This window comes from Apaloderma vittatum, unplaced genomic scaffold, assembly GCF_000703405.1.
Source record: "Apaloderma vittatum isolate BGI_N311 unplaced genomic scaffold, ASM70340v1 scaffold36201, whole genome shotgun sequence".
Lineage (NCBI taxonomy): Eukaryota > Metazoa > Chordata > Aves > Trogoniformes > Trogonidae > Apaloderma > Apaloderma vittatum.
Window position 1 is genome coordinate 225 of NW_009697997.1, and position 12,429 is coordinate 12,653.

The window sequence follows — 12,429 nt, forward strand, 5'->3', positions numbered from 1 at the left end:
GATGTAGGCGTAGTAGGCGACCTCGGCGGCCGTCACCATCCCGTAGAAGAACTCCACGGCCTGCATGGCCGCCACGCCGGGCGCAAAGAGCAGCAGGAGCCAGGTGGCGATGCAGCTGACGCCCTGGAGGAGCAGCACGGGCTTGTAGCGCAGGTAGTCGGTGACCAGGAACACGGGCACGAGCAGCGCCAGGTAGGAGTACGTCCACACCGGGAGAACCTGGTTGGTGACCTAGGAGAGGAGGGGAAAGCTCTGTGGTGTTATTCTTGGGGTGAGGAAGTCCGTATGTTTTAAGTGGCTTTGCAGCGAGAAGTTCTTGCACTGGAGGCATTAATAGAATATATGACCACACTGGAGCTGCGTGTGACTGTCGAGCAGGCAAATGGATCTTTTATTTGTGCCACCTTCTGCAAACTGTACCCTGCCAAAGCGGGCTACAGTTGTGCTTTTTTTTTGTTTTTATCTTTGTTTAAAAGCTTTGTTTAAAGTTTTACTTTTTTATTTTTGCTGCACTCTATAAAAGGAAAGGCAAAGTAACACCATACCTCATCTATGGTCAGGTTTTTGACTGGTCCTGTTAGATAGGGCATTAGGAAAGGTTCCGAGGGTTTCATCATGTAGAAGAATCCGTAGAGGCAGAGGATCAAGGTGGGAAAGGTCCAGGCGTTGCTGTTCTCTTGCTTCCAGCTGCCCATGGCAGCTGCAGCTGGGAGCTGAGGAGGAGCTTAGATTGTGATGTGGCTGGAGGGTAACGCTGCCCATGTGAGCACAGGGGTGTAAGTGATTCTTATTTTTCTAGTGCTAAGGAGCGCTCGTGAGAGGCTGGCGGCTGGAAAACATTTTTCTTCATAACTTTAATTTGATCAACGATTCCTCACGCTTGTCTGCTGTTTCTCTGTAGATGGTGCGTAAAGAGTGACATGAGGATCTGTAACTGGGAGACAAATGACACTGTCAGCCCGTCTGCACCGACCGAGCTGACCACAGGAAGGCCCTGCGAGACCAAGGTCCCTGAAGGCAGCTGAGCTGAGATGTCACTCAGCACCAGGGTGACTCCCGGCCACCTCCAGGCACCAGCTGAGCGACAAGTAACTCGTTCACAGCTGCTGCTTTTCCCCTTCCCTCCGAGACATGCACGGCTCTCCTCTCACGGAGAGCTGGGGACGCGGGTGCCTCACAGGTGAGAGTGGCTAAGGAATGCAGAGAGGGTGTCAGCCAGACCCTCAGCTGGAGGGCACAGCGGCACCAGTCCAATCTGGATACAGAGATCCTATTTTCAATCTGTAAAAAGCATTTGTGGTCACTCAAAGCAATTGTTTGCACTAAAATGAAATGAAGCAGATGGTTCTGTTCTTGTCTCAAGCTGAGACTTAATAAATTAAGCTTTGCAACCCTGCTGTGTAGAGCCCTAGAGAAGCCAAAAGGGGTGTAACGAGGGGCATGCAAAGGAACCAGTGAGCTATAGCCCCCACTCCTGCATGGAGTACAGGCAATGCCAGGAATTTAAATGTGTACAATTTACCTTTTGGGAGCTCTCTTTTACCTAGTTACCTCCTGAGAACACTTTTTTTTTTTTTTCAGACACAAGTTTTAAGCATTGAAGTGTTTTGCAGGCAATGTTCTCCCTCCAAAAAAGCTGAAGAAAGATCTCTTCCAAACCAGCCATTCCTGTCCCTGTTGCCTGCATCACTCCAGAAGGGGTGGGCAGAGGGTCCTCTTGTCGGGTGTGATATGCAACGTGTGAGGCAGCAGCATGCTGCGCCTTCTCTAACTTCACAACAACAGATTTCACTAACGGCCCGATGTCCCGCTTGAGTTGTCTCTCTCTCTGCTGACACACCCGCAGCCATGTGGCCCTCTGTGGTCCCCGCAGCCTGGGCCACCAGAGGACACGGTGGCCCCAGCAAAGGGAGGAACTGGCCATGCTCAGAGCCCCCAGGAGAGCAGCATTTCTGCCCCTGCTGCCCTGCTGCTGCTGCTGCAGCAGACGTGGCTGCGGCAGGACCCGTTCTGGCCCAGGATTGTGCTTGCTTAATTCCCGTAATATCCCCTCGCTCTCCTCTCGCATGACATTAATTAAGGTGTCACAGCACCCTAGTGCTGTGTGAACACCTCATGTGGTGCTGGGATCCTGAGAAAGGTGTCAGGAGGAGGGGGACAAAGAGCATCTCTAGTGCTGTAACGAAGAGTGTCTGTACGAGTTAGCTCTGAGCGAGCCAGGTCATGTTTTTGCCACGCCAGCCTCCACTCTCTGCCCCAGTCTGTTTCAGCTCTTGCCGAGTTTGCTCTCCTGAGGCAAAGGCAGTGGGGCTTGGGGGTCCCTCCTCCTGGGGAGGGGAGCGGGGCAGACCGCGGTGGCCCTGGGGCTGCCCTTGGCAGGGCCCTGCCGCAATTTCTGGTTTGAGCTTCACCCAGAAGAACGCCTGGCTGGGGCTCTGGCGGCCGTGCCCCACCGACCCCGGCTGGGGCTTCTGCTGGACGTGCACCCAATCTGTTCCCGTTCACTCACCCCTCGTGGTCCATTTGTCTTGTAAAACTAGGCTTTTCCTTAACTTTGGGAGAGCTGGCGGGACACCCTGGTGCTGCTGTGCAGCAAAACAACGATGGGGCCATCAGCTCTTGGTTAGTGCCGGAGGTGTCGGCTCTTCTCCCACGTAGCCCAACCCGGCCCCCAGCTCCCCACCGACCCCTCTCGTCTTTCGTCCCACCTTCCGTTGTCACTGCAGGATTTCCGACTGCTGAGGTCCTTCTCTATCATACCTTGTCTGCTGGAGCTCTTCCTTTCTCACTCCCAAGGGAAGGTTCCCTTCTAGTTTTTTCAGCCTTCCTTCTGCCTGTCCTGTGTGTATCGCGGCTACTGGCGTCTAGCTGGGTTTTATGCTTTTCCTGTTCTTCTGGTATTTCAGCTTGCTCTGACACCTCCTTTGAAAACCTCTCCAGCTGGCTTGCTTTCAGCATCCACTCTCAGCACCCTTAAAGGAACAGCTGGATAATCCTGGCCTGGCCTTGCCCAAAGGTAGCAGAATATCAAGACCCAAACCACGTTTTGGTGCTTGACTGGCTCAGAAGCAATCGAGATGATCCTGTTGGCGGAGAACTTTGGATCCACCTGACAACGTACGTGGCTCAGGACTCAATGTGCCTCAAAGCAGTCTGTATCAAGGCTGGAACAGTAGCTGTGTGTGGGTAATGACAGAGGTGAGGGAGAACAAGTACCAGTGTTCTAAAATGTAAATGTTTCCCCACTGAATACATGGAGGTTTGTGCTATTCTGGTGGGTTTAAAAAGTGAAACACTCTGCTCTGCTTTCCTCGTGACTGGTGTTTGTTAGCAGATTTCTCAGTTACTTGGCTTGGGCAGGTTCTCACAGTCCTGCTGAAGATGGAGGTGGCCCTATAGTCACCTTCAGAAGATGCTGTGGGACAACAGCAAGGGATAACACCTGCACAGAAGGTCTGTGCCTACAAATCTAGATCCACCCCTACCTCGGTCCCACAACACGCATGTCTGGAGTGAGGGATATAGTAATTACTTGGGAATGTGACCAGTACCCCAGGAAAACGATAAATTAGTCAACGGCAGTAAAAGAGCCAACGATTTCAGGAGGAAGCAGCTCGCAGCTTCTTAGTTCATACACAGTAAAATAGTACTGTGACCTTAGGGAGAGACACGTGGATGTGAAAACCGCGCGACAGTCCCCCAGGGTCAGAGGTGCTGCCCAGGGAGGCCGGACCTTTGCCTTCGGCCTGGACTGCTTTTCACAGGCGCCTTGCTGCCTCCTCCTCCTCCTCAGCAGTCAAAGTTGCAGGACTGGTGACGTTAGAAGGGCTATCCCTGCCAATTGCTGGTACCCTCTGCTGACCAGTGGCCTGTGAATGCCCCAGCCCTGCGCGGGACGCTGCCGTGTACCCGCCTGAGCTTCTGCCCTGTAAGCGAAAGCCATGCATGAGAGGCACACGGTAATTCCTCCCGGCGCTTCCCCAGCCATCAGGCACCATCTGACACTAATTCCAGAGTCGTTTTGGTTCCTGGGTTTTAACTGAACCAGCAGCTACAGGAGGTGAGAGCCCATCTGAGAGGAGACCGCATGTACCCGCACTCGATGCTGTTCTCAGGGCTCTCGCTAAAACGCAGAGAACTTCCGCTGCAGTGAGCGGCATCGCTCTGCACTGACTTACTGAGGAGAAAACCCAGCTCAGACTTCTCGGCACTGAAAAACCCCCTCAGTTCTGTTGTTCCTGTCATGTAATAACGAGAAAGAACGATTTAAGTAACTTCCAGTGATTGATGTTTGTTTTTTCTGCTTTCAAATCCTCTTTTACCTGCTATTAGCTGTTCTTTCCACACTCTTTAGACCATCTCATTTCTGCTTAGAATTTCATCCTTTTTCACTGGTTCATAGCTGAATGCCAAGTGGAAGAGAGTAGAACTATGATGGGCTCACGCAATTTCTTGGTCAACTTGAGCCACCTGCAGCAGAGCTTGACACCTGCCTAACTCGGGAGAAGAGACTTCGCAAACCAGACTGAAGGGTTATACTTTTTGAAGAACGTGTAATGTACTTCTTTAAAGAAAGAGTAATAACAAAAGAAATTTACTGTGGCTGATGCTGAAGATTTTTCTCAATTGGTGGTCAAACGCAGCCCACACACCAAAAGGTTGCAGGCAGTCAGGAAGATTAAACTGCGTTTTTGTTGGATTCCTCAGACCCCAGAGGACTCACAGGGCGAGTTCACGTTTTGATTTATGGACGAGCAGATCTTCTTCTTTCCTCACACACAACGTGCCCGTTTTGGAAAGGAGCTGCTGTCTGCAGTCTGAGCCCGAGCCCCGCTGGGCCGGGGTTAATTCTTTTTTCTTGCAGGCAGCGTTTTGGTGGTGGCAGCTTGGATGTTTGCACAAACACAGCCTAGAGCTCTTGCTATTGTGTGCTGCCAACACAGCACGGAGCGCACAGAAATTTTGTGAAAGTTTATAAAGACCAGTAGAGCCTACTTTCCTTGCGGAGCTTTATGTCCCCTCTTGCACAGCGCCAACGCCAGGCTGGTGCTGGGCTGAAAGGAGCACTTTGCCCTCTTCATCTCCTGATACTGCCCAGGGAAAGTTAAGTTCAGCGGCTTTGGCCTTCTGCAACTTAAGTCACAGGCTGGATTTTCTCCTCTTTTGGTAACAGTTTTGTTGTTGAATTGAACATAGGTGACAGGTCAACACCCCCGAGGCTGTGAGAGGTGGGTAATTAGCATCCAACTTCCACCTGCTGTCCCCCTGGGAGCGCTGCCAAGGCGTTACAGGAATCTGTTCCCACTCGCATCGCAGCCACCTGCACCGCAGCTCTCGTTTTTCTCTTGCGACAACCTGCCGAGAGGCCTTGGTAGGTTTCCAAGCGTAGGTGTTTCATGTTGTCTGAGGACCGGGTTTGTTGAGCAAGACCCTCCTTTTACTTTACAACCACCCTGCCTCTCCCGGCTCTGGGGTGCAAAGCAGCGCGGTCCGGAGGAGCCACGAGGCCGAGCGGGCAAACAGCCTGGATGGGAGGCACCTGCTGATGCTGATCTGCTACAAAAATTATTGTTCAAACTGAAGCTGTTTGTGAGCTTTGTGGTATATTCCTCTTTCATTCATAGGTCCAAGAATGCTGGAAAATTAAATTTCATCATTTTCAACTTTGATTTTTAGGGTTCAAATCCACTTTTGAACAAGACAAACCAATCAAGCAAATAAGTTGGGTAGATGGTGAAATTTCCAGGACTGAGCAGATGACAAACTATGTATGGTCTCCTTCTTGGTATCAGGGTATTAGCCCTAGTAGCCAAATTTATTTCTGTTACAATTGTACCAGTAGCAAAGTATTGAGAAAGTCCCCGTTCTGTGACTGTTAGAGCAGGGCAGAAGGGCTGACCGAAGAACAGGTTGTACCTTCTGCACCTCTTATTGTTTTCCTTACGTTTCCCTCCCACATCCTCAGGAGAGGACAGGCGCCACTACTGTGTCAGTGGTATCCTCTGGGAATTTTCCTTTTATGTAAAATTGTAGGTGGTGGTTGGCTGCCGTAGGTCCACAGCTGACTGTTGTGCAAGTGCTGGCTGTGCGGGTGTTGGGGCTCTGGCTCCCCCCGGCCCCACACACTTCGTCTGCTTCGTCTGCCAGCTCTCCCAGCGGCATGGAGGCCGTCAGGGAGGAACAGCAGCTCGGTATTTCTGGATGACGTGGAGGGTGATTGATCCTGGTGAGAGGGAAGTGGTTGGATTTTTGTTGTGGCTGCAAAGCTATCTTTCACCATCACTTTAAAACTGCCAGTGCGGTTCACAAGCTGGATTTGAGCTCTTCACTTCTGCAGACTGTGGTTGAGAGAAACATGTCTATTTTCTGTGGCTAGTAAGAATATTTTGCTTAATACTTCCTTGATGTGAGCTACATGTAAGAATGAAACAGTCACTTTCATAAAGCACCAAACGCTCTAAAAGCTGCAGCCTGTTTTCTCATCAGTGCCAACCACAGATTACGCCCCTGACAGCTACGAGCTTTGCATGACCAGTGAGCCAAGCTTTATGAGGCAAGTTTTCTCTGGGTATAGAGCTTGTGCTAACTCTCACTGAACTCATTTTTTTTTCATTTGGTAGAAATTAAAAATCTCATCGTTTTAATTCAGTACAGTCATTGTCCAACACTGTAACACACACATATAAAAAAAAAAAGAAGAAAAGAAAAAAGAGAATAAACGACAAGTTTTTAGGAAATGTGGAAGAGAGGAAAAGGATCTACTAAGCTTCACCTTTAGAGTCTGGAGGGCACTCCAGTCCCAGACGGAAGCGTGTGGCAGGCATATTCCAGCACCAAAACCCATCCATCTTTCCAAGATGGATCTGGTGAATTTTTTGTACTCTATTTGGATTTTTCACCCTATTTGTATTTTCTGTAACAATGCTCTACGGTCTAATTCAATGCATGCTCTTAGCTTGTGCTTTAGTCTATCTTTGCATACTTTCTTCATCTCCAGTTAAATAACAAAAAGGAAATGATATGTAGGTCAAGGAAATCTCATTTCAATTGGTTAATACTTCTAGTGACTAATAGTGGCTTACTGTGGATTGCCAAAGAGAGACCAGAGGGAAAAAATACACTGAAGGGATTTCTAAGTAACTTTCCATGTTGAAAGATCACTTTCCGAGGCGTGTTCCCTGTCTGGCTTACCCTACAGACCTCCCACTGGTGGCAGATTTTGCCCTGTCGTCATGGATGGCCATCTCGTTCAGAGATGCAAATTTGCGTTTGCACAATGTGTGTGTAGGAAGTTTCAGCTCAGCACCTCCTCGCTTTTTTTTTTTTTCTCCCCCTCAGGGTGTATCTCATTACAGACACTGTGGGAGACACTGAATCCTTGCAACAGCTCAGGTAAAGTCCTGCTGGAAGAACCTTTGTCACACTTCTGACAAGTCTCCATAGCTGGATGCTCCACTTAGCGCTACATTTCTAATGGCATTTGAGAGATGCTTAAAATAAACGCATCCTGCTGCTAGTGTTTGCTTGGAAGTAAGAATTCTTGGACTCAGAATGTCCTGGATTCTTCTAATTCCTTGATTTCTTGCCAGCTCAGAAGATGTTTGGATAATAGAATTACCAAAGACTTGAAGATTTTGGGGTGTTGTGGGGTTGGTGTTTTGTTTTTTTTAATTGGCTGTTTTTTCTTTCTTTCCCCCAGTGGTGTGTTAAGTTTTGTCCCATTCATGAATAATACTTTTTTTCCAAGTTTCCCTCCATGTGCCTTCATCTTCCTGTGCGTCCTTCCAAAGGCAGCAGTTAAAGTGTAGGTGTCGTATCCGGCAGCTCTGGCCTTGGTCCCCAGGTCGCTCAGTGCACCAGGCTGTGCACAAACATTAAGGAAAAAGGACCCATCTCTGATCTGAGGAAGGCTGAGTCTAGGTACTGAAGGCAGAGATGTTTTTGTAAAACACAGATCATCTTGGAACAGCAAATTGCTGTCAAGCCCAGATTGTTTGGCTTAAACCACCTTGTGTTTGAGCAGCTGCTCCGGCTCTGGCTCTTGCAGACCAAGCCCTTGTTCGCAGGAGGCCCTGGAGCCTGTGAGCAGTCTTGGGTGGTTGAGAACGGCACCTTTCACCTTCCTGAACGCCCCGGCCAAGGGGCTTGCCAGCAGGGCGCTCCAGCTGTCTGGGCCAGCACAGTGGTGAGAAAGACTTTGAAAATCAGGACAAGGCAGAGATGCTTGAAGCAGCCAAGGGGAACCTTGTGGAAAGAGAGGAAAATGACCCTGGCTGAGGCTTCCTTAGCAGAGGTAGGGCAAGGCTGCCCTTGTGAGGGCCCCCAAATGCACCTTGCAAAAATCAAGGGGTGAGGACTAAAGTCTAGAAAAGGAGTTTTAAGGGTATAGGAGGAGAAGAAAGGCAGTATGTCAGCTGTGTTACAAAAAGAACCTGTAAGAGTTGGACTTAGGTCGACGGTTTCCTTGGAAAAAGAGCAGAACTCCTGGATAGAGAGAAGTCCAAGCCGGCTGGTTTGGGCAGCTGATCTCCCTGTGGGAAAGTCCCTGTAACGCAGCCGTGCGGGGCTGAAAAGCTGAAGCAATTGCAGCGCTTGCGCTGGGAGGGCTGGTGTCCATGGCTCAGTCGTCACTCAGTGGTGTTCACTGACGGCTGTTAAAAACCAGCGTGTTGGGTTTTTGTTTTGCAATCCCAAAGAAGCAGGTGTTGAGGGGCATTTTTAAGCCAGTCTTCCAGTAATCCAGGACAGAACGCCAGTTGTATTACTCATGTGCTAATTAGTCCAGAGTAATCAAATGCTAAAACCTTCAGTCAGTAAGTTCTCTTGGCCAACTTAAAACTTTTACTACTTCATGTCACTTAGTTCTTCTTTCTTGTCTCCTCTCCTCTTTTTTTCCCCTCGTTTGTTTTTTTTTTTGTAGGGTTTGCTTTGTTTGTTTTAGATCAACTTGTGCAAGCAGAGAACATGAGGGGGAAAAAAAAGCAGCTTCATGTTTTCTAAATTATTCTTTTTTGATTTTTAGACAAAACTATTCACCATGTTTCAGCTGAATTCACAGATACCTTCACCCCACCTAAAACTGAACTTCTAATGAACTGTTTAAGTGCTAGGTTTTTTTTCTCCACCTTTATTCTTCTCTACCAGTTGTTAAAATCCAGAAAATGCCACATATAACTCTTTTCATAATTGCCAAGTAATAGTATCATCTTCTCCTCTTTCTGAATTAAGCATTTAAGTGCAAACCCTCTTTTGTTAGTACTGGGAGACACGTTGCTGCTCAGGCAGGGGGTTTTGGCCCCAGACACTCTCCTTCCCCAGATCTTCTTTGAGCTCTGTATGTCTCTGGGAAGCTCTCAGCCCCAGCACAGCAGTGGGGAAGCACTGACTGACAGGCACAGAGGCAATGAGGTGGAGGCTACAGAAAACCAGAAGCTCCAGGCTCTGTTTCAGTGGGTTCTCAATTTTTTTTTTTGGTGAAGATGCTGGAGTGTTAGACCCTAGCCAATCACATGACCTCTTTTCGTAAGCAGGTTCCCTTTTGTCTGCAAACCACACTTGGTGGTCTCGATCCCTTGCAGGAGACGCATATTGCATCCTCTCAGGTGATCCCTTCTTCTCCCGCTTTGCAGAACATACTCTGAAAAGTGGCACTTCATGATGACTGTAACGGTCAGAAATGTATTAGTCAAAATGGTTTTTTTGTTGCATTTATTATGCCTAAAGGCACATAGAAACTCAGATTGGAAGGGCGACAGAGCTGTGATAAAGCAGATCTAATGTAATCTAGAGCTTGGCTTGGTAGGCAGCTTTTAATTCTTTCTTGTTCTGACGATGTGATGGGGTGACCCTGGCTGCACAGCGGGTGCCCATCAAAGCCACTCTGTCACTGCCCCCCTCGGCTGGGCAGGGGAGAGAAAATACAATGAAATAAGTTCTTATTCTCCTCTCCACTGCTATCGTTCTACATAGAGGATTTTAACTCTCTTCTTAAATCTGCTATCAGGGTTAAGTTTTGGAAGAGAGAAGGCTGTCCTCGGAGCACCAGCTATTCTGCCCCTGCATGTATGTTGAAGCAAGCGCCCAAGGATGGGTGTGGGGATGTTCACGGAGATGCACCGGGCTCCTCATAACCTGCACTCTCGATAGATCAGAGGTTTGTTTCTCCCAGCAGGCATATAATTTGTCCATAATTACATCAACCCGATGTCATTCAATAGTGTTTCTAGATCCGTTCCTTACGAAGCACAACATACAATTAGTGAAAATTGGCTTCTTCCTTTAGATAAAGATTTCTATCAGTCACGCAAATGTTGATCTGCGTGAAAGCACTGAATTGCATCAGAGCCTCTAAAGCTCCAGAGGTATTGAGCAAGTTACCTGTCGAACTATGATGCTTGGGATTTATTATGTATTTAATCATCAGGCTTTATGCAATTATCATATCTCTGTTTGGCCTTCCTCCATTAAACTAGTGCCTTCTCCCGCCCTTTGCTCTGTGAAAGGTGTCCTGAACCACTGGAAATTACAGAAGGGAATTTCCGCCCTTGGTCCTGCTTCTCCTGGCTGATCAGCGGTGTTGCCATAATGCTTTACTTTCAGCAGTACACGCAAGGGCACTAAGATGTAATACAGCAACATCCCTTTGCAAGGATGAATAAAAATGGAAATTTTGGTAAACTGCTGCCAGTCAATGAAAAACTGCCAATATGTTTCTCGTCTTATCGTAGGGGACAGGTAAAGATGATATAGACAATGTCTAATGTCAGGGTAGGTAAGAGATGGTTTGGGTATATATATTTTTTTAAATCCTTCATGTTTAGTATTAGACCTGAACCCCTGAAGAAGTGACTAGAAGCTGTAGCCTATCAAGGCGAGCCATCCTGCAGAAGCAGTGCCCGTTTTGCCACTGCTGCAGGCGTGCTTACAGGAGCAGCTGAAAGCTGTCGGTCTGGGTTTCGGCACTTTGTCTTGCTGAGAGTGCAGCGACAGAGCAGGAGAGCAGGGTAACGAGGGGCTCTGAGGAGGGACAACAGGAGGGAGGGGAGTCGAGAAAGTTACAGCAAAGGAGTCAGGAAGAGGCAAATAAGTTGAGAAACTAAAAGGGGAAAAGGAGAAAGACATGACAAAACGAGAAAAAAAAATCTGGGCTTGGCCAGGGCTTGGGAAGGAGCCCGAGTGTAAGATCATGCTCAGGGGAGGGCCGTGTCTGCCTGAGGGAGGAGTATCCCAAGGGTGTTCAAACGGGGCTTTCACACCCCCGCCGGGGCAGCCTGTCCCAGCGCTTCACCTCGTTACTGTCAGGAAGGTTTTTCACTATGTCCGAGGAGAATTTCCCCTCTCGCAACTTGTGGCTGCTGACTCCTGTGCTTCAGCTGTGGCCCTCTGAGGAGATTCCGGGCAGAGCCCTCCCCTCGTCTGCAGGGAATAATCGCTTCCCTTCAACGCAGAAGCACCTCCCTGATTTTGTATGTTTTTTTGCCTTGTGTTTGCACTATGGACTTGTAAAAATAAAGACTGATAAGATATAGTTGTGAGTCTTATCAGGACCTAGCAGGCAACTTTCTTCAGCCTCTTGCATTAAGCCTTTTCTGATCTTTTTTGATTTTTTTTATAAAATACTTTGTGCAAATAAACAGAAGCAGCTTTGTACACACCAAGTACAAACAAAAGGACGGTGCTCCTGGAGGTAAGGCCCTCCTCAGCTTCTGTTCTAAATCTCCACCTAGTTTCCTAAAGCAAAGAAACCATGAGATAAAAGGAGTAGGCAAGCGAGAGGGCGGTTGGTACAAGAGCCACAGCACCAGCTTGGGCTCCACTGGGGACCAGAGCCGGGATGAAAACTGCCTGAGGGCAGGTGAACGCGTGAGCACCAACCAGCTGGTGTCAGCGTGCTGGAATCCAAACTGCTCGTGCTTAATTAGGAGCAGGTAGGGGTGTCAAAGCTCAAGTGAGGAGATTCTCTCCGAAAAACACTGCAGTGCCAGTTAAAAAAAAAAAAAAAAGAAAAAGTTACTGATGGGGAAGATGGATAATTGCTTATTCCCAACCTGATGCTTCTCGATACCTGCCAATCTAGAAATTGTTATGTTTCATGTTTGACTACTTCCATCTTTATGGAAAGGAAAGAGCTGTCAAGCCAAACTTCCACCACTTCAGGAGTTCTCGTTCTAGTTAGCTGGTTTGTAGCAGTGCCTGACGCTGGCAGACAGGCCCCAGAACAGTTCAGAGACCGCTGCGTGCCGACAGCATTGACCTTTATGTATTTCTATGGCATTTCACTATGATCCATACAGCAGCTACAAAAAGCAGCGTACACCTTTATCGCCTCTGCCCCCATCCCTTGGCCAACGGCGGTGGCTCCAAGAAGCATCTCTGCACACACGCTGCGAGGCCGCTCAGATGCACCTCGGCCATCGATGCGTTCAGACA

General features: G+C 48.6%; 1 protein-coding gene across 1 annotated transcript in view; it reads right to left on the reverse strand.

Moving 5' to 3' along the window:
* LOC104280260 (thiamine transporter 2-like) overlaps positions 1-695 on the reverse strand; it is a gene marked incomplete at its 3' end in the record, with an annotated part of 916 nt that extends 221 nt beyond the window's left edge. Inside the window, 2 exon segments of the mRNA XM_009877845.1 lie at positions 3-231; positions 546-695. Coding sequence (XP_009876147.1) covers positions 3-231; positions 546-695 — 379 coding nt within the window.
* Positions 696-12,429: the final 11,734 nt, after the last annotated feature.